At 34.0% G+C, this 23,774-nt stretch overlaps 1 protein-coding gene across 1 annotated transcript in view; it reads left to right on the top strand.

Moving 5' to 3' along the window:
- MORC1 (MORC family CW-type zinc finger 1) overlaps positions 1–23,774 on the top strand; it is a 239,002-nt gene that overhangs the window by 67,049 nt on the left and 148,179 nt on the right. The window contains exons 10-14 of the mRNA XM_074214443.1: positions 9,102–9,181; positions 10,630–10,700; positions 14,881–14,945; positions 18,476–18,619; positions 19,771–19,925. Of these exons, the coding sequence (XP_074070544.1) occupies positions 9,102–9,181; positions 10,630–10,700; positions 14,881–14,945; positions 18,476–18,619; positions 19,771–19,925 (515 nt within the window). The remainder of the gene's footprint in view (positions 1–9,101; positions 9,182–10,629; positions 10,701–14,880; positions 14,946–18,475; positions 18,620–19,770; positions 19,926–23,774) is intronic.

The following is a 23,774-nucleotide window of genomic DNA, read 5'->3' as shown; positions in this document are numbered from 1 at the left end:
CCAACAGGTTAGGTTTGATATAAGACATAATAAAAATGTGCCCAAGGAATGCATGAGAGATAATTTTCCCCTCCTATTGATGTCACAGATACATAAATCATATTTATTTATGATACTTCTTAGTGACTTTGAATGATGATAAAACCAACTCCACGAATATTTTTATTTATTTCTCCAAGAAGAACATGTCAATCATCCTTCTAATTAATGGCATTTATGATGATAATGTTAAGATTGATACAGTTCAGTTCCTCCAGTGGCATGTCTATTTGTTGGTCATTGAAGCACATGTGGAGTACCATCAGCTAAGTTAAAGTTTATAATTTACGAACTATAGTATGGCAGACTTACCCATGAGGTTGTATAAAACGTACACACACATATTTGTTGATTTCTTTACCACACTTTCTATGTATATTATATAGATAGATCGAGTTATCTATATTTTATGTATATATATATATGTAAATGCTTATATATTTGTCAGACTTGTATATATAAATATTAAGTACATATATGATGATGATGAAGATGATATTTGTCCTTCATTTTTTGATTATATATATATAAATATATAATATATATATATATATATATATATATATATATATATATATATATATATATATGTATTTTGGTAAGGCAATGGGATCTAGGTTTAAGGGTCTGAAGCTGGATTTGAACTCAAGTCGTCCTGTTTCCAGGGACAGTGCTTTATCCATTGCGCCACCTAATTGCCCCTGTCCTTCATTCTTTTTTATTTTTTGGCAAGGCAATGAGGTTAAGTGACTTGCCCAAATACACACAGTTAGGTACTTAAGTGTCTGAAGCTGGATTTGAACTGAGGTCCCCCTGATTCCAGGGCCAATGCTCTATCCAATGCACCACCTAGCTGTCCCGCTTGACCTTCATTCTTGAAGAAGACCATGACATAAGGGAAGTGATGCCATACCAAACACATGAATTAGATTTGAGTGAGGGGGGCTGTGCCAAGTTGCCAGCCTTAGTTTCTCCTCTAGAGTCATCTGGGTCCAGTGGTCATATAGAAATCAGAACAACTGGAGATGGCCCTGGATGTGAGGCAATCAGAGTTAAGTGACTTGCTGAAGAACACATAGCTAGTAAGCATCAAGTATCAGGCCAAATTTGAACTCGGGTCCTCCTGACTCCAGGGCTAGAGCTCTATCCATTGCAATGGATAAAGATGCCCACACATATGCATATATATAAATTTATATATGTATACACACATACATACATATATATATATACATACAGTTGTGTATATATGTGTATCGTGTGTCTGTGTGTGTATGTATGTGTGTGTGTGTGTGTGTGTGTACCTGTGATTTCATCAATATGAATAGTTTCCAGGGCAGAAATTCTGTTCACTGATAAAGATCTGTAACTCCTCTATATCTTAAATTATTATAGCATCCAAAGGGCCACAGAGAAGTTGAATGATTAACCCAAGGTTATATGGCTAATATGTATCAAAAGCATAACTTGAACACAGATCTGTTTTCACTAAACCATTCTGCCTTTCTAGTAAATACAATTTAACAATATATAAAAATATTCTCCATTGGAATGGAACTATAGGAACAAGGTTGATTATAATAGAAGGAAAAGTGATACTTGAGTTGCAGATTTGAACATGATGTAATTTTACAAATAAGGAGTTGTTGGTTTATCACATTGAATTGTTATAATAGCCCTCAAGTTATAGTGAAGTACATTTGTCCTAAAATCTGTATTTGAGCTCAGTATCATTTGACCTCAGATTATCTGACCTGTACAATATTTGTGTCAGATTTGTGCTTCATACATACTTACTGGCTGGGTAAAGAGCTAACGATAGGGAGAGAATTTGGACACAAAATTTAAAAATAGATGTTTAAAAAATAAACAATTTAATAATCAAAGTAAGAAATTTTACAATGATTTTAATGAATTTCAAATGAAATCACTTAGTGATGAATTTTAACTAATATAAACTAGTGTCAACATTATTTAAAACGTATATGCATATTTATAGTACATAAAAATCATATTGTTTAATATCAAAGCATTAATCTAGTTGTTAAAGTTCAAATGTAGTGTTAACTGACTCAGCTCTCTTCCCATAGTAGAAGAGGCATTAAAAATAAGACTTTCATTTGGGGGACTTTATTTTTCATTCAGTGCAAAAGAAGAATACAAGAAAAACTTTTCCACCTTTTGTATTCTTACTGTGCTTCCTCTGCCCCTATACCTGCCCCACCTGCCAATATTGAAATCTGTCTTTGGATTCCCTGGCACTGATAGATGAGCCTTTGCTTTATCTTGCCCGGAACAATGCTCCACTTTTTGACCATCCCTTTGTCATACTTCAGTATGTGCCTCTCCCCCATCCAGCTCCTCTTAGTTTCTTCTTACCAAAGCTCCTGGAGATCAGATGCTGTCTTGATTATTTTTATCTCTAGCATTTAGCACAGTCCTTGCAGTCTGTCATTCTATCTGTCTATATTTTATGTATATTTATATATATATATATATATATATATATGTAAATGCCTAAATATTTGTCAGACCGGTATATATAAATATTAAGTATATACATGTATATATACATATATATGATGAAGATGATATTTGTCCTTCATGTTTTTGATTATATATATATTTTTTGGTAAGGCAATGGGGTTGTGACTTGCCCAAAGTCACACAGCTAGGTAATTATTAAGGGTCTGAAGATGGATTTGAACTTAGGTTGTCCTGTTTCCAGGCCAGTTCTCTATCCATTGCGCCACCTTACTGCCCCTGTCCTTCATTCTTTTTTTTTTTTGGCAAGGCAATGAGGTTAAGTGACTTGCCCAAGGCCACACAGCTAGGTAATTCAGTGTATATAAATAAGTGTATACATAAATTAAGTGTATATAAATAAGTATATACATAAAATATAGATAACTAGATCTATCTATATAATATTATACATAGAAAGTGTGGTCAGATAGGATCAGTCTTTGCAGTATGCCATTCTATCTGTCTGTCTGTTGATGTATGTCTGTCTGTCATTTTTCTTTTTGTATCTATCATTTGTCATCTCTGTTGTACTTGATCATCTCATTTATCTATTATATCTGTCATCTATCATTTATCTATTTTCTAACTATTATCTGTCTAACTCTCTATAAAGGTCTGTCATCTATCAATCATCTGAATCTATCATCCATCCATCCCTCCATCCATCCATCTTTGTCTGCCTGTCATTTGTCTACATCTGTTGTCTTTTCTTCCTATCATCTCTAACATCCTTTATCTATTTATCTTTCATCTGTCTGTCATCTTCTATCATCTATCTATAATCTATTATTTATTTATTGTATCTATCATCTATGTTTTGTCTATCATAACTTTCTATAGGCATACAATTGCTATATTGATTATATCTTTGAATTTATGATTGTATTTTTCCAAAGATTGACCTACGTATGGACTCACCATTAGGCTCATAATCAGAATAATTAACAATAATAATAATAATAATAATAACAATCAACTTTATATGCTAACTATGTATCAATACTGAGTTAAGCACTTCACAATGATTCGATTGTCAACTAGTATATAAGTTCCTTGATCTTGATTGTGCTTGAATTAAAGAAAAATATCAAATTGCTCACTGTCTTTAATCCCCTTTCACTTTGGCAATGATGATGACTGAAGAGGGGGCAGAAGATAATAAGGGGTAATGGTGGTTTTTAATACCATCTCTTAAACATTGACTTCTCTAAATGGTTCTTTAAATGTAGTCCACTGATTAAAAAGCAGATATACTACTAAGGGGGTTGAATTTTATCAGTCTTAATAGTCTTACCATAAATTAAACCAGGTAACAAAAGGTTTTGCAGCTAAATGAAAGGATGGTTCACAGGTTTTCTTTAGAGAGACAAATAAAAAGAAATTGGTTGAGCTTTATCATACTTTCAAAAAGAAAAATTATTTCATGGAACATTTGACCATCTTATATTGCAGTGTTCAGGATACTTATTTGTAAAAAGTACTACCATGGAAATAATTGTAACATTTCAACATCTGTAGCAGGCAATGGGGTTGTGATTTGTCCAAGGTCACACAGCTAGTAAGTTTCAAGTTTCTAAGGCTATATTTGAACTCAGATCCTCCTGACGCCAGGCTGGTGCTTTAACCATTGTATTTATAAAGAATTAAAGAAGACCTTCCAAAGGAAATAAAAATGTATTTTGATAATTATGATTCCAACATAAAATTAGGCATAGGTGAGGAAAATTAAGCTGTGTTATAGAAAAATGTGGTTTGGGAATAAGGCATTACAGAGGTCAAGACTTGTTAAATATACATCATGAATATTTCTTTTAAAAAATTATCAAGTCTGTTATATTGCTTGCCTTCTCAATGTGTGGGGGAAGGAGCAAAAGGGGGAAAAAGAGAATTTGGGACTTCAACTTTTTTAAAAAAGTGAGTTAAAATAAATAAAAATTTTAATTTTAAACCACAATAAATTTGTGCAATTACAAATGAGGAAAAGAAGAATTAAGGGGTATTGGAACTGAAGTGAATTAAGCAACACCACAAAAAAGTGAAATCTTTCATAATTTAACTGAAAAGAAATGAATTATTTAGAGAATCTACCCCCAAATGTTCACTTGGACTATTTGTGCCTGACCTGTGGTAAGAGCATTCCAAGTTCATGTAGATTTGATCAGTTACAATCTGACACAGTGTAACTTGATTAATATAGTGATGTCACATTGATCCTCTTTGAGAATGAAGGACAACCATCTACCCCAAGATCATAAGAAGGTTATTTCAGCAGTTATTTCCTTAGGTTAGATACCAGACACTTATCTCTTCTTGGACAAATGTTGTCAGGTTGCTGAATCCACTTCCTGCTTAATAGAGTGTAAGCTCCTGGACGGAAGTTTCAGCTTTTTTTTTTTTCTCTCCCCAAATGGTCCAGAGCTTTGCATGTTTTTGGCCCTTAAATGTCTATCAGATATAATGATCCCTGCTCTCAAAGCTAGGGTTAAAAAAGACCACAAATGTAGTAGTTTTTAAGCAGAAAGTTAAGATGTTGCTGGACCTAAACCTAAAATTTCAAACTTGTTTTGGAAAAGGGGGCCCCATTTTAGTGCAGCAAGGATCTTGATATCCAAATGATCACCAAAACCATGTCCTCTCAAGAGATTCCCTAGATGAGAGAGCTAGGGTAATTTTCATAGCTTTACCTCCAGGCATCCTTAAGGAACAAGAAACTGGTGATGTAGGTATTCACTTCCCTTTCTCACAAGCTAAAAAAAGCCACAGTTCATTTTAAAAGCCACTGCTATCATCAGAGCCTTTGATACCTACTGGGCCAGACATGAATGAATGAATGAATGAATGAATGAAAATCAAATGAAATAATATTGAGGCATTTTCTTTAGAAGTGCTTTATAAAGACTGGCTATAACTACTATTATCAATGTTTATTATAGTTCGGTGGTACAGTAGAAATACAACTAGGCGATACAGGGTAGCTAGGTAGCATAATGAACAGAGCTCTGGGCCTGGAGTCAGGAAGACTGAGCTTGGTTAAGTTCAAATCTATGCTCAGCACTTACTAATTAGGTGATCCTGGACAGGTTGCTTAACCCTATTTGCCTCAGTTTCCTCACTTGTAAAATGAGCTGGAAAAGGAATGGCAAGCCACTGCAGTATCTTTGCCAAGAATAAACCCAAATGAGGTCATGAAGAGTCAGATACAACTGAAATCACTGAAAAACAACCATTGTCTTCACAATATTTTTTTCCTTCTGCCTATTTACCTAATTACTGCCTTCTAAGTATTGTGCATTGGTTGTCTAATGCAATCACAAGTCAGGACCAAAAACAAAAGGGTCACACATAAGATGTACACATGAGTTTTAATGGATAAAGCACATTCCTGAATATCTTACATGCCCTTGTAAAGTTACATTTCAGTAACTGTTCTCTGTGTTTAGTTTAGAGCAACATTTTATTAGTGATTATTCTAGGGCTTGCTTGATCCCATCAGAAACATTCAACTTGGAAAATTGCCTTTCTCGTGAGCAGTAAAGTTAAGGATGTGTTTTAAGTGTTATAAAGTGATATATATTACTTCAGGTGTCTGAGCAGTTGTGTTGGAAATAATTGTTTGGGGATTGGAAGAAGCAGTTTACAGGGATTATAAGTATTGACAAGAAGCACTGATAATGGAACAATTGCCCAGAGCATTCTCTTTTTTATGTTTTTTGAAGACAATTATCCTGCTTTGTAAGTGTCAGTAGATAAGTTTGTGTGGGTAGAGATTTCCAGATATTGCTATTGCAAGCTGGCTCAGTTTTCTCTCTGTTTCTCTCCTATTTCCTTTCTCACCCCTCCCCCTTATCAACTCTTCTAAATTAAAAATAAATAATAATTGTTTTAATTAATGTCTTCTATTTCTCATATCACCATTGTTATCCCATATAGTCCTTATCCTCTCCTTCCAAAGGAACCATTTCATATAATAAATAATACTTTTAAAAAGAAAAAAAATCAACACTATTGGTTAATACATTGAAAGTGACTGAAAATATGTGCAATGTACAACACATGTGCACCTCCCACTTCCATGGAGGGATGAATTGTGGGTGACATATTTTCTTCATTACATAATTTTTTGTTACATCCTTTTTTATTTTTTGGTATTTAATTCCTTCTATTTACATTTTAGTTTTGGTATATATATTTTTTGACTGCACTTACTTCCCTTTGTATCAATTCATGTACAACTTTCCATTCTTCTTTGTAGTCATCACATACATCATTTCTTTTACCACAGTTACATTCCATTACATTCATGAATGACAGTTTATGTAACCATTACCAACTAACATATCAACTCAAACTTCTTAATTATCAAGTAGACATTCTTGGAAATGTATATTAACTGCAAGCCAGTTGGTACATTGGTAGAATATTGATATATAGTCCGCAACACCTGAGTTTGAAACTCTACTCAGAAATTTATAAATTTTGTAACCCTGGGTAATTAACTTACTCGTTCTCAGTCTCCTCATCTCTCCCCCTCCTCCATTATTATATAAGAATCAAATGAGATTATGTGTGATACTCAACAAATCTTAAAGTTTTCATATATATATATATATATAAAGTTATATATAAATTTAGCATAGTAAATATAAATAGCAATTATGTTATTTATTCTATTTTATAAGGAACTTATATGCTGAAAATAGGCTTTCCCAAAAGTTATGCTACCCTGATCAACTAATTTATAGAATCTTGAAAAAATAAACTAGTACAAATAAGATGCAGATAAAAGAAAACAAACTGCAAAATAGTCACAAAAATGTATAGAAAAATAGCATTGAGAGATGTTAGATTTCATCTTGTACCAACAAACCTTTCTTCTAGAAAACTGCTGACAGAATATGCCTCCCTCATTTTGGTAGGCAGGTGCCAAAGGAGACCTGAACCATTGGACATGACCAGTGTGTGACATCATTTTGCTTGATTTCACTTGTTTGCTACTAGGGAGGATTACATTTTGTGGGAGGGAGATGGTTATTGAGAAGGGAAAGTCATATTTTTAAAGACTAAAGACAAAGCATTACAGTGCCTAATGTACAAGGATGGAACTTTTATACACCTGAAAAAATTTGACTTAATGATTACAAACATCCGTGCCCAAACATATATGTGTGTGTGTATGTGTTTGTGTGTGTGTGTGTGTGTATTTATATACAATCACATTTAGTGTATTTGATTACTAGAATATATTTGTAACTGTCAGAAAGGTTAAAAATGTTTGACTGTTGGCAGGGGATGGACTAGGAGAGTACAGTCACATTGAGAGGTATCCTTAAATGATATCAATCAATAAGAATTTTATCAATCACTTAATATGAACCAATCATTGTTCTAGGTTCTGGGAATATGAGGACAAAGAACTCCTTTCAATGAACTTACTTTCATATGGGGAGCAAACATATAAAAATACACACAGAACAAAATTTATTTGTTGTCATTGTAGATGAATTGAATTAACACAGGGTGTCCCAGAAATCTTAGGGTAGTTTTAAGTTTTGCCTGCTTAACTATGGGGCAGCTAGGTGGCACAGTGGGTAGAGCACTGGGCTTGGAATTAGAAAGTTCAAATCTGGCCTCATACACACACTAACTTTGTAACCCCTAAGCAAGTCACTTAACCCTGTTTGCCTCTGTTTTTCTCATCTGTAAACTGAACCGGAGAAGGAAATGTCAAGTCACTGCAGTATCTTTGCCAACAAAAAAAAACCTAAATTGGGGTCAGACATGAGGAGTCAGACATTACTAAACAATGGCAACCAATAAGTTTAAATACAAAGCTTTAGTAATCTAAAAGTACACTGAGATTTTCACAACACCCTATGTGTATGTTTTCAAAGTATCTAAATAAGGAATGGGCAATATCCATCATTTGTTCTGGTGTTAACAAAGCAACCTCAGACTGTACTCAAAATTCAATAGATCTAAAATATCATTAGCAGAAAAAAGGTTCTCCACCCCAGATCTAAATATAGTAGTTTGGGAGGAGAGAGGGCATGACATGTGAGACATCATGATGTTCTTGAGCCTCATCTTAAAGAAAGAGAAAGAACATGGAAGTGAAAGTAAAGAAGGGTTATATATCAAGCATATGGGACAGCAATGGGAAATGGAGTGTCTTGTAGATTGCACAGAATTAAGACCAATTTGTTTGGACTACAGAGTGAGGGAGGAGGAATAATGTTGCACCAACCTTATAAGATAAGTTGAGGCCTGGTTGAGAAAGGTTTTAAAATCTAAGCAATGTAGTTTATATTTTGTTTTAGAAGTAACAGTTGATTGAATAGAGGAGTCACACAGTCAGACTTCTGCTTCTGGAAAATTAGCTTTGACAGCATTGTGTAGGATGGATTGAAGAGTCTTGAGGAGGGGAGATCAATCAGTAGATTGTTGCCATAATCTAGGCAAAAGATAATGATATCCTGAACCAAAGTTATGTGTTTTTAAAAGACTAAAAGAATTGTACATTTATTTTGTCTTTCCAGAAAGTATCTTTTTGTCACATCTTCTTTCAAAGGAACATCAAAAAACGAAGTAAAAAAGGCAGAGGTGGCAGTAAAAATTGGTATGTGATCATTTTTTTGATATGCCCTTTTCATACTATTCCCTACTCTCCTCCTCTACTTCCCCTTTTTATCTTTGGTTTAATTTAAATGTGATTTCCTGGGGTGGGTTTGACAGCTGCAATTCCATCAGTGCAGATTTGTAACTCATCTGTAACTTTCTTCCTTTGAATGAATGAATGTATGGTGAATGAATGAGTGAATGAAGCCCTCTTAGAGAATGCCTGGGACACTGAAACTTTAAGTGACGAATCTATCTATGTCTGTTTGTATGTCTGTCTGTCTATCTATCTATTCACCTATCCATACACACACACATATATTACACATACACATATTATTTAAGGTCATATACATATATACATATATACATGATGTGTATCAGACTTGAACCTTGAATCCAACTCTTCCTGACTCTAAGGCTGATCCTATATGCCAATTTTCTTAAATATGATATTCTTAGATGGTTTTTGCTTATTTATAAATGAAGCATGATCTTGAGTATATTCAACCCCTTAATATTTTTATTGAAATTTGCATATACACATACATACATACATACATACATATATATGTGCTTGTGTATCAGATTTGAATCTTGAATCTTGGTCTTCCTTATTCTATGGCTGACTCTAAGGCTGGTCCTATATGCCAATTTTCTTAAATATAATATTCTTAAACATTCTTAGCTTATTTATAAATTTAACATGATCCTAAACATATTTAGTACCCTTAATGTCTTTATTAAAAATCTCTCTATAGATATGAATCTAAACAAGGTCTTCTATAGAAAGAGAATCTTTCAGAAGGAAACTCTGCATCATAAGTTCATGCTTTGCATGTGGATTAAGTGGGCCAACATGGAGTTCCTGGGTCAATAAAAGAGTGGTTATTTTTACCAATAGATCAGGGGTAGAGAACATCCAGTTCTAGAATAATGTAGTTATGCAGTTAGATAAGGGGCTCACCCATTTTATTAGTATATCTACATTCCTACTCTATCAATGGTCGACCCCCACCCCCATCCCCCTTCTGGACCCAAGAATGAACCCAGAAACCATATCTTAGTAAATGGATAGGATAAGAGCTGTTAATTCTTTAAGATTTAATCTGCATGCAAATGTTGTAACTGGTCAATAAAAATTGAGGTTTAGAAAGTACTTTGCATGCACTATCTCATTTGATCTTCAAAATATCCCTATTTTATTCCTATTTTATAGAGAACCAAATCAAGACTGAGTCCCATATCAAGTAAAGATCTGGAATAGTATATGAACCCCAGATCTTTTAAATTCCTAATGTTCCAATGTTTAAGCCATTATCCTACACTCCCTCTTTATATTCAGTAGCTCTTTATATTGCATGGAAAGTGATAGCTTCTCAGAATATATCACATACACAATTTAAAACAATTTAATTTTTATTAAACAATATTGTCTTCATTTTCCAGCTGAACAAATGGTAAAAGAAGCACGATTCAAAATAAACAAATCCGTTGGAACTGGTTTGCCTTCTGCCAAGGTATACTATAGGAAAGATAAGCCTTTTTGAATCCCATGTGTTCATTTTGCTTTTGAATCTTCATAATTGCCTCTTTTCCTATTTCCTTCTTAAACTTTTAACTGAAGATGAGTTTAGAAGGGTAGGATGATTTTGACAAAGATAATTAGAATGAATGAGTACAAAAAGCACAGAAAACACAAGACAGACCAGAGAGAAGGGTGCATGATAGAACACTGGAGGGAGAAAAGACTTGGGATAAACTAGAAAACATCTCCATTAATTATTAGCAAGCTAAATCCTGTGAAAGAAGATAGTAAAGTTCCAGACCTGCCTGTAAATGTCCTTGAAAATAGCTAGTCAAAGTTAAATACCTTATAGATTCCAAGAAATCAGAATCTAGGAGACTTAAAAAAACTGTCCTTTTTTTTCCCTTCAGTACTAGGAAGCTTTGTTATCAGTATAACCAATAATAATGCTTCAAATTTACACAACCCCTTTCTTTAAGTGACTCTACACAAATAAATTTTTACAATTTGTGTACTTTGTTCTTTTAAATTATATAAATATATTTGATACAGAATATTAATATAAATATCATTATAAAAATACAACAATTATTGTTACATTGCTCCTAAGAAGGCAAGGAATGTTACCTAAGGTCATTTATTATAATATGCTGATTTGTCTGAAGAATATGTTCTACACATTCTATAGTACATCATTTTATCAATTTGATACTTTACCTATACCCAAATGTACAACTAGAAAAGTGGGAAAACATGTTGCTCTCTTCTTCCCCTATCATTCTTAACACATCTAACCCCTAAACATACCCTGCCAATTGCCTTTAAATAGACAAAGACAAGATATATATTTTTGGTGAAAAGAGATGGTGCTTCACTAATAAGCAAAAGAGGAGATGGAAGAGGAGATCTTATGAATGCCCTACAACTATGTTTATAAATGTCTTTCCTCAAATGGTATCCCTTCCCCTCCTTCTTTCAGGTTAAAGGTAAAACTCCCTTACTGTTATTGATTTTTTTGGTGTGTCCTTTATATTTTATCTCTAAAAAATCCAATTTCCCATGTTTCATTTATTGCAGAGTCCAGAGAAGCAGCCTGTACTTGGTTGAACAGGTGTATCTCTCTCTCTCTTTTCTTTTCTTCTCTTAACACCACTTACTGTCATTTTATTTGGTGCTCTGTAGGCTATTAGCTCAAAAGGAGAAATGTGCAATGATGGGCGTCTGGGAGCAGAGGTGCCATCTTTGACCATCTTCTCCTGTACCTTTTGTTAATTTCCACAATTTAGTAAAGGATAGAAAAGTGGATGGGCTCTCCATTTTGGTCATCTACTTAACTCCTCTAGACATCTGGGTAGTGATTTAATCTGAAGTATCAAATTCACCAGTCATTCCAGGGCTTTTCTTCCCTTTACAATAGACCAGAGGAGTACCTAAGAAATAGTCTGCCTGAAAGGGGGCTGTTTCCTTCCCCTCTTACTTCCAACCCAAGTAATTTTATTTTTCTTCAGTAAGGACAAATCAATTATTCCCTTGTTACCTCTTTTGATCAGGAGGTTTGTCACATGAAACAGTGGGAATAGATGCTATCCTGTAGATGTAAATAGCAGAAGAGAAGATGATTTTCAATATAGTGTTTAGGTCATTAAAAAAGCAAAAAAAAGCACCCCAGTGACATAGAGTCTATAGAAGCACAGTTAAGAAGTGTTCATATAGTGGAATTGTGTGAAGGGCATGGACTTCCTACACAGTTATAAGTGACCTCAGATATAATTTAGTCCCAACTCTCTCATTTTACAGATCAGAATACTGATACCCCAAGACATTAAGAGATTAATCCAAATTTGCTCTTGGAATAAGTTATATAACTAGAACTTGATCCTGAATCCAGGACCTCCTATTTATAACAACCCTGGGAGGGTTAAATAACTTGCCCCATTCCCATGCAACAAGTAAGTGTTTGAGGAGAGATTTGACTCAGGTTTTCCTTATTCTATGTTCAGCATTCTATTCACTGTACTACCTAGTAAAGAAAAGATTATTATTTTGGTTGTCGGGGAAAAAAAGGCAGAAAAGTCAGAATAATTTGGGATCTTGAAGAGATTTTTCAGGACCACCTGACCCAACTCTCTTTCTTTCTTTCTTTCTTTCTTTCTTTCTTTCTTTCTTTCTTTCTTTCTTTCTTTCTTTCTTTCTTTCTTTCTTTCTTTCTTTCTTTCTTTCTTCCTTCCTTCCTTCCTTCCTTCCTTCCTTCCTTCCTTCCTTCCTTCCTTCCTTCCTTCCTTCCTTCCTTCCTTCCTTCCAATTGGAATTAAGTGGGTCACAAAACTAAAAAGTTTACATGATGAAATTTTAACTAAATTCCTCCTGACTCCAGAATTGGTGTTTTATCCACTACACCACTTAGCTGCCATTCATTTTTTTAAGGTGAAAAAAAAATCAGTACTGGAGAGGTTTTCAAAGTTTAGACTACTTGAACGGTCACTGGAAGAATCTTGATTTGAACCCAGATTTCCTGAGTTGTGGTGAAAGCAGCTCAGACTAGCTCAAGACAACCAGCAACTGTTAAATTTTCAGTGGAAACATTTATACTTCAAGAATTAGCAAACACTATAAATCAGTGATTGGTTATTATTTTGTTGGTTGTCTAGACTCAACATTTTAAGAAATGTTAATGAAGACTAAACTTAAAAGTTGCATATCCTCTCTGCCTTTTCTATCCAGAAAGCTGATTATAAAACAATGTGTGAATGGTTATTGGAAAAACCACGACTCAAACCCAGGTTGCCTGACTTTTTACCCAGATCTCTTTTCCCACTACCACATTACCTTACAGAGTGCAGCATAAATAATGAAACTATCGATTTTTTTAGGTTGGCATATTTTTATTCATTCATCCAGTTCATTCGATCTTAGACATAAGTGTAGTTAAAAATTTGCTATCTAGAACAAGGGAAGAGAATAAATATATTTACTTTACTTTGCATTTATCAAGCCCTATCTGTAGTGCTCTTTTTAGTTCTTTGAGAGACATTCAGAAGTGATACAAGAACATTCTCAAGTTCTCTCTGAAGATCTCTGGGATTAATTATGTGACATGAGAGATGTTGACAAAAGACCGCCAACCTGGAATGTCTGCATTACAGAAGTTGCTGTATTCCAGGAGCAAAACAGAATTGTAGCAGTTTAAAAGAAACATGAAATGCCTAAATTAAGAGACAGTTATACTTCAGAAGTCCATATGCCCTATTTGTTCTTTACCTGTGGGAGAACCTTCTGAGCTCATATTGGTGCTATCAGCTAAAGTTGAACACACTGTATACCTTGAATCCAAAATTGTGATGTTATTTTGGTCCTCTATGAAAATAGAGGACAACAATTAACCAAAAGAGATACAAGTGATGGATATGGAGAGAGAGACCAAAAGCCATGTTATAAAGAGAACAAATTAGAGAAGAGAAGACAAGGAAAACACTCATTTTCTTCAGATATTTGAAAAGCTATTTCAGAGGGCCAAATTAGGATTAATAAGTAGAAGTCACAGAGGCAAATTTCATCTCAATTGCAAAAAGAACTTTCCAAAAATTCTAGCTGTCTCCATGTGGAATACTTTGCCTTTTACTATAATCAAAGGATTATAGTAAATGTTTGACAAGCATGTCAGGGATGTAGTAAATATTTTTATGTTCAAGAGGCTATTGAACTCAATCACTTCTAGGTTTTTTTTTTTACAACTCTAATATTCTCTATCTATGACTAAATACTGACTAAGCATAAATCATATACAAGGCACTAGGGTGCCATGACATTAGCACTCCCATTCTTAAAATATGTTTAGAGAATAGATAATGAACTGTGAGTTTGCTAAGTGGTGCAGGGGATAGAGAACTGGCCCTTTAATCCTGAAGACCTGATTCAGATCTAGCTTCAGACACCAGTCAGAGGAACCTGGGCAAATTTAGTTAATTTCCATCAGCTTCATTTTAGTTATCAGTAAAATAGAGATAGTCATGCAATAGCATCTTTCCTGTGAAGGTTGTGAAAATCAAAGGAGTTAATATTTTATAAAGCATTTTGCAAACTTCAAAACTATATAAATTGTAGTTATATTATTATTTTTTATAATTGTTTTACTCATCCTTTTTCATTTCCTCAAATGAATCGTTCTTTTGTAGGATAAATTAAAGAAAGCTTTGGAAGATGCAGAAGTAAAGCAGAAGATATTAAAGGAGAAACAAAAGTAAGAGTCAGGCTGTCTGTCTTTCTGGAAAGGTGTCTCTCTCTGGCTGTGCATTATTGGAAATCATATTTGTTCTCAGACCAATTCTTATTGTGATGCTTTCTTCCACCTACCACCACTAACTCATCATATTATATACAATTTGGTTATATTTCTCCAACAGTATAATCAACAAAAAGCATTTATAAAATACCCTCTTACATATGAATTCTATTTATTTAAATGATTCATACTCTTCCCTACAATGGTGATGAGGCAAGCATTGACTCTTAAAGAGTCTAACAGTGATTGTGGGGAGGAGGAACTCTATCAGGGCCTAAAAAGCTAGAAAGGTTAGAAGTCTGTGTCCACTAATTGTTATTTCAGGTCCAACCTAGCTAAATTCTGTCACCAGAGAATGAATGGGGGGGGGGGGTTGGGGGTATGGGGGAGAAAATGGAGGTTTAGTGCAAAGAAACTCATTAAGACATGGAGAAAGAGGATGCTGCTAGTTCAATCAATAGAATTCTGGGCCTGCAGTCAAGAAGATCAGAATTCAAATCAGACTCAGACACTTATTATCTGTGTGACTTAACCACTGTCTGCCTTAGTTTTCTCATTTGTAAAAAAGTGCTCATAATAGGCCTTATCTTCCATGGTTTTCATAAAGGATTGAATGAGATAATAACTGTAAAGTGTGTAGTATAGTGCCTGCATAGAACTGATGCTTAATAAATGCTTATTACCTTCCCATTCAGGAATTTTGGCATCTTGTAGACATTGAAATTCTCCAAAGCTATTCTTTGAAAATATCCATAACTTTATCAAAGGGGGTGCTCTCTCCCCAATACAAATGACAGTCTCTCCAAACTTAATGAGTTTCTCTGACCTCTATCTTACAATTTTAATCAATCAATTAACAATTGTCAAGTATCTGCAATATTCTAGACATTGTGCTAAGCACTGGATAGAGTACAGTCTGATAGATGGATCATTATTGATTTAAGAGAGTACAACACTCCAGAACTAAAATAGCAAATCTATACCAAAACAAGTTTTTGTATCTCCAAAATAGATTTGATCTATAGTCTAAAGAATAGTTAGAAATGATTACTTGTTATTTAAACAAAAGGAAACTTTGAAATATAAGATGTTGTATAGAAACTACGCTATCAGAACATCAGAATCATTGAATTTCAATTATGCTTTTATGAACCAGACAAGCAATATGATATGATTGTTACTTTCTGCAAAACGTAGATTCAGAAATAAACTAACTAATGTAGTAACATGCAGGGAAATAAATATTGAATAAATGCCATACAATTTTTTTTGAAAGCAAGTGGCCTTTAAAGTCTTCATTTTGATAAATGTGAAAGAAAAATCTTGATGATGACTATCTGTGGTCTTAATCCAGGGCATAATAGATGGTATAACCTTTATCTTATTAAAGTACAATGCCATTATATCTGAAAATGCCAGCTGGCTTGAATTTGTTTCAAAAAAGCAAAATGCATTAAGCAAAATGCAGGTAAGTCATAAACTCATAATAGTTTCTGCAGACATTTTGCATATCAGTCTACTCTTTAGAAAAAGCATCTTCTCCCAGATAATGCAATGTTCCTTCTTAGTTACTTAATTGGTCTCTCCTCTTGTCTCCTGGAAGGGGATGATCCCAGTCACTGAAGAGGTTTATAAGCAGAAAGTGTTGCCAATATACTTGAATCATTTAAAATACATTTTAAAAGTAGTCTGTTGTGAATCTAAATTAATCCCTATCCTTGTTTCCTAAGTCTCTTGAGTTGATAGGAAACCCAGAGGTCAATCAGTCCAGCCCTCAGGCTCTAGCTTTAGGTATGAATCCCTTCCATATTGTCCCCGAGACATGTTTTCTGTTCAATCCCATTAATTATGATGATGTGGCAATAATATATAACTACTTTTTGAAAAGAAAGCAGGCAATGGTGATGGGAGAAACTGAAAAGTTTACTCTTTGGTGTTATTTTTATGAGATGCTCGTGTGTGTGTGTGTGTGTGTGTGTGTGTGTGTGTGTCTGTGTATCTGTGTATCTGTGTGTCTGTCTGTGTGTATATGCATTCAAGAAATTCCCATTGCCACAGTTAATTTCTTTAGTTTTCCTCTACTGAAATTTCTATTTTAATATTAATTATTTTTTTTTAGGTTTTTTTTTTTTTGCAAGGCAAATGGGTTTAAGTGGCTTGTCCAAGGCCATGCAGCTAGGTAATTATTAAGTGTCTGAGACCGGATTTGAACCCAGGTACTCCTGACTCCAATGCTGGTGCTTTATCCACTACGCCACCTAGCCGCCCCTATATTAATTATTCTTTAAGAAAATTTAGGCTAGGGGCAGCTAGGTGGCACAGTGGATAAAGCAATGACCCTGAAGTCAGGAGACCCTGAGTTCAAATCTGACCTCAGATGCTTAAAAATTACCTAGCTATGTGACCTTAGAGCATTTAACCCCATTGCCTTGTAAAAACAAAACAAAAAAAGTAAAAAGAAAATGTTACCAAAGGAAACTGAAAAATCCTTGAGTCTTTACTGGGGTATATTCCAATTTGTTAGGAATGTTTAAAATGTACCCATGGTTGGAGGCAAGAGTATGACTGATAATCAGAGAAAGCTTTCAGGTTAGACATTAATTTTTTGATTCTTTCTAAATTACTCAATAAGCTAACCATTATTCCATGATTACATATCAACATTTCCATGAGTAAGTGGTTTAGATCTCTTGTGGACTTTGTGAACATAGGATTCTTTTGCCTCACTGAATGATGTTGATTTATTAAACCTGGGCAAATCATTTAATTTCTCTCAGAACCCAGTTTCCTTAATGTGAAAGTAGGGGATTGGATTCATGTTCTCTAAGATTTATTCTAGCATGAGTTCTCCCTCCCATTCCCCTCTCTGTCTATCTGTCTGTCTTCCTGTTTCTCTGTCTTTCTCTGTCTCTCTCCCCTATGTTTTAAGTTTATGTATATATATACATATATATATAAAATCTCATTAAATATTTCTTAAATACAAGTAAACATTTAAAAAAAATTCTGAGTTCCAAATTATCTCCCTCTCTCACTTCCTTTCCCAACCTCTTGAAAAGATAAGCAATATGATTACAGTTCTATATATGATGCATGCAAAGAACATTTCTGTATTATTCATGTTATAAAAAGAAACATACATAAAAAAGCCACAAGAAAAATAAAGTTTAAAAAAGTGTGCTTCTCTATGCACTCAGAGTTCACTAATCCTCTCTCTAGAGATAGATAGCATTTTCCATCAGGAATCTTTTGGAATTATTTTAGAACTTAGTTTTGATCAGAGTGCTAGCTAGCTATATTTATGAACAATATTCAGGCACCTTAAGGATGGTATCTGAGTGTACTGCATAGTTCTTAGAAAAGATAGGAACATGGGTTATGGGAAGGTTGATACTTTTATCTTAAAAATAAGTTATTTAATAATGGCTTTGGTAAACATGAGTGACTGCATATGGATTTTATTTTAATATTTTTGAAAACATAACTAGAGAACTGAGAAAACCCAGAAAGTTTAATCTGATCTTCGGAATGAACATAGAAAACAGAAGCCAAGATGGAATGTTCATCTATAGTAATAGTCGCCTGATAAAAATGCATGAGAAAGTGGGGCCACAGTTGAGACCTGGATCTTTGTGAGTATTTTGATATGTTTAGTTTTCAGATGATGAAAGTTGTATAAAGGAGTGGAGAACAAGGTTTTCAAGGAAGAGTGGAATTAGATGTGATTAATCATCATTGAATGATATTTCACTACCCTCAAAACATATTATTGTCAATGGAAAACATAAAGCTGCCTAATGGTATATTGACAGGAATGTTATAGGATTATCCTGAGGGGGGTGGAGATAGAAAAACATATTTTTTCTAATCAATCTAATGAAAAACTTACTATTGCTTTTGTATCTGCTACACTACTTATATATCTTTATGATGTTTCTCAAATTCATAGGTTAACTCTAGTTCTTTCTCATGGCTGTTTAATTTTTGCAGTTTTAATCCAATCAACATTTTAAGCTCCTACTATATACCAAGCACCTCTAAGCACTGTTAATAAAATTAAAAATGAAATAGATTTTTATCCCTCAAGAAACCTAAATTCTATAGGATGAAATATCATTATTATAGGAGAAAATTATATATACATGAACATAGGTAATAAACATATAAACACACACACACATATATATATATATATATATATATATATATATATATATGTATATAAAACCATCTATAAATATATACCTAGCTGAACCGTAACTTTTTTTGTGAGGAAATAATGACATTAGTTTTTATTTTTATTTTAGTTTTTTTTAGGTTTTTGCAAGGCAAATGGGGTTAAGTGGCTTGCCCAAGGCCACACAGCTAGGTAATTATTAAGTGTCTGAGACAGGATTTGAACCCAGGTACTCCTGACTCTAGGACCGGTGCTTTATCCACTGCACCACCTAGCTGTCCCATGACTTTAGTTTTTAATTCCAAATGTTTTCTCATATGAAACGGAAAAATAATTCCTAATTATTTAAAAAAGAGGACTGTTGTCTCATCACTCAAGCTGGTATGTTTCTATTATAATTGTGTATTAAATTTGTAGTTTTCTATGGGCATACATATTAACAGAAGTACATTAAGGAATTCAGTTGCAAAAGTGAATTTACTTGAGTTCTGTCATGGGTCTAAATTGAAGGTACTGTTTTGCTAGCCACTGGAGAATTTAGGTGGATAATTATTTTTCTCATTAGCTTAATTTCACAACATTGTATGCATATATTTCTTTTTCTAGGTTTGGTGCTGGTGTGGTTGGAATTGTTAATATACCCTTGGAAATCATGGAACCATCTCATAATAAACAGGGGTTCTTCAATATCAAAGAATATAACCATCTACTTAAAATCATGGGTTTTTATTTGGTACAGTACTGGAAGGACACCGGATTTAGTAAGTATTTAATTATTATATCAAGACATTCAAATTAGAACTGTTTTCTATGTGTCTATAAACAATGCACACATATTTTTTAAATGATAGATGGGTTCTCCATCTCATCTAATCAGGAAGTTCAGTGGTTATTCACAGGTCAGTCACCCAATACTGATTGGCCACTTTGCCCCTCCTCAGGCAATCTGGTAGTTATTTCTCCAAGGCAGCTTACCAGACTTGTGCTAGACCTTGGGTGGACAGCTAAGCAAATTCATCTGTAGCTCAGAACTCCTGAGCTCAAGTGATCAACCAATTAGCATCCCCAGAAGCAAGATCCTCAGGGTTGCACCACAACTATGGTTTTCTTTAATCAAGTGGCTTTTAATTCATTAATTAAAGTAACCTGTGTCTATACTGCAAATCCTCAAAAGAAGCTTCCCTTTACCCCCAAGAGCTACAAAAAGCAGCACATTTGAAGCCTGATGAATAATATCATTGATTGCATAATAGAAAAGTACTGTAAGGAAATAAAGAGAAGAACCATTAAAGCATTTCATTTTGGGGGCAATATAGAATAAAATAATCACCTCTGAAAGCAAAAACTGTATTTTCATATAGAGCAATAATTGATAGACTTACAAAAAAGAAAAATTAAAATATATCTAACATGCTCATTTTATAAAGACAGGAAATAGTTAATTTTAAGAGATTTTCCTTCAAAATTGGATAAAATTAAACACAATCTTTGATGCACATAGATAAGCTTCACTTATCTAGAAGACTCATATGTACAGAGACTTATTTCTAAAAGGGGTGTGTGTGTGTGTGTGTGTGTGTGTGTGTGTGTGTGTGTGTGTATGTAGTAAACAACACAGAAATTATTCTGTTCTGGCAGGGACTTTGTTGACCCTAGGAAATAGACAACAGGGTGAATAAAGGGCACATTACACTCTTGTCCTTGAGAAATTGAAGTTAAAATGTGACATTTTTTTAATCACTTGAAGTTGACATTTTAAAATTTTATTTTTCATTACTCTTACCTCTCTTGCTTGAGTGGAAAAGGACCAAAAATATGAAAAGAGAAATCAATAGCCAGATAAGGGTAGAGTTTGGGCAGAGGGTAGAAGAGAGAGAGAGAGAAGAAAGGGAACCACCTAATTTTATTTACCAACTTAGAAATTCATGATATGAAATGCAAAGCACATTAGATAGCAGTTGTTCACAACAGGAAAACATTTTTCCATTTTTTTTATTTTTTAGAATATTTGAAGCAATAAATCCAATTCAATCTAAGAAACATTTGTTAAATGCCACTCTGTGCCACCAACTGTGCTAGGCACTGGGGATACAATTAATAAAAAGACAACCCCCTAGCCTAAACTGAGGTTACTACTGGGGTGTCCAATCTCTTAGCTCTTCTGGGATCTAGCATCCAATAAAGTGGGAGTTGGGGAGGGGGATAAGACAGCAGGAGTACCTAGAAGAGGGCCAGGTTTTATTGTGGAGTTGAAACCAGTTAGGGCAGTAAATGCAAGTATGGTGAAAATCTATTTTCTGCCACTATAAAGGAAGTCTTTGGTATAAGTTAGATATTCTGTCTTCTATTCTCCAAACAAGAAAAAACTGATGGAGGTAGTGTCAATTAAAACTTGAATTTATGATACTATAATGAGTTTAGGAGTGATGAACTTATCCGAGGAGGAGCATCTTAGTCCATGGAGTTGAAACCAGGCAGGGTAGTAGATTCAAAGTTCATAAATACACACACACACACACACAAACACTTATTTATATACACACGCATAAGTTAGAAATAAATAAGACACTAAAATAAACTGAACACCTATACTTTGTCCTTTTGGCATTAAAATGAAAAAAAGAAGATAGGAAATTAGGTAAGAATTTTTTTCATGATTTTTTCCTTGTCATTTTTATAAAAGGGAAGCATTGAAAGCTCCCTGGAAACAATTTTTTAAAAATTCCAACTCATTAAAATTTTTATTTCCTGTCTTTATATAATAATGTCACACATGAACTCAGTCTTAACTTATAGATTCTATCTCCACATATCCCTTTTTTGTAACCATATCTCAGTGTCAATCCCTTCCTAATTAGCCTCTCTCCTCTGTAAGTAAGAGGCATGGCAAATAATCTTAGAGCACTTAACTTGGAGTCATACTAACTATGTGACCTTTGTGTTGTCACTTAACCCTAGTGTCAACCTAAAACTTTAAGAAACCTTAAAAACACAGAGTTAAAATACTATAGCAAAAAAAATATAAATTAGACATGAAATTTTATTTTCTGTAATTTACCATCTAACGTATAAGTGAAGACCAACTCCAAGATGATCAACAGTAACTGATTTCCATTGATAAAGATGATTTCTCTCTACAGTTTTCCCTGCCACCTTACAGATTTTGCTACTCCTTTATAAGCAAGCTTGTCCACTGTTGTCCACTGTTTCAAAGATCAAAAAAGTTCATATTTGTTAAGTTCTTATCACTAGGCAGACTTGTAATTTTTCTTTCCTCTAATCACATTCTTTTTATCTTTTTATCTAGACTCAGCATAGAGCCTGGCACAGTAAAAGTTTATTGAGGTTAAATAAATCCACAAGTAGAGTCAAGGGAGTGATATGGGAATGAAGGGGTTAGTCTAAGATTGGTGGAAGGCCTAGGGAAGGTCAAGGAAAAGGAATAATATGAACAATATTACCATTTATCTAATGCTTAAAAATTTGCAAGTTAATTTACATATGTTATCTCTGAAAGGGGGAGGGGAGAACTTCCACCTTGCTTAATGCATGCATCTTATGATGTCATTGTAGCCTTAAGACTTAAATATCCAAACTGAGCTGGGTAATAGAGAGCTGAATGAGGTCTCTGTAAATAGCTTAAGGTGATCAGCCCTCAGGGCAAGGCCACAGAAGCAACCAAGCACATGCAGTGTGTGACTAATCCTCACTGCCTATATTATAGGCTACACAATTTTAATACTGGAGATAATGAAAAGTATTTGGGTAGAATTTTTACCTTATAAATAAAAGATGCAATCTTTGTATTTGCTGTAAATCTGATCTGTTTCTGTGGAAAATTGTGTCCTGGTTTGAATCAAATCAGCAGAAAGGGGAATGCAGAGGTAATGACTTTGTATCACTTACAAAATCTACATTTACTTCTGCCACCATTATGCTATGGAGCTTGGAAATATTTTCTCTTCATCTGACCATCATTCTCTTCTCTAAGTCTGACCTCACCTCATTGCCTTTCCCTGGAGTTTTTATAGCTAATGGTGCCATTGCAGTGAAATAAGACTATTAGTCATTGGTTGGAGGTGTGGAGAGGGACCAGAGAAGGAAAGAAACATTAAATGAAACTTTGGTTTGAGCTAGGGCATTTATATAGGACTTAACTGATATTGAACTATTCTGAGGTAGAGCTGAATTAAGCAGGTGCACTGAGGCAAAGTTTAGTCAGCCTCATATTTCTTAGAATTATCTGATATTCCAGTTCAATAATACTTGCAAATTAAAATAAATTATGCCAACATTTAGGAATATTCATTATTTATATGAGCATATATATGGAAAAGTTACATTTGTATGTATATATACATGTATTTATAAAACCTTTTAAAAAGGACATCATCCAATAACCAATTTTAGACAGTTGCTTTGATAATTGATTTGAGACATTGTTTATATTTAAGTAAATGTGATCACAGTAAAGCAAATATTAACCTAAAAGAAGAAGGAAGTATAAAACTTCTCTTTTGCTTCTTTTAGCAGATCCAAGACTAAGGTCAAATTGTGCTGAATGTGTTATTAAGGGGGCAGCTAGGTGGCACAGTGGATAGAGTACAGGT

The sequence above is a fragment of the Macrotis lagotis genome, chromosome 1, assembly GCF_037893015.1.
Source record: "Macrotis lagotis isolate mMagLag1 chromosome 1, bilby.v1.9.chrom.fasta, whole genome shotgun sequence".
NCBI lineage: Eukaryota > Metazoa > Chordata > Mammalia > Peramelemorphia > Peramelidae > Macrotis > Macrotis lagotis.
Note: the sequence above shows the minus strand (reverse complement) of the source record. Positions and strands in the feature narration are given on the sequence as shown.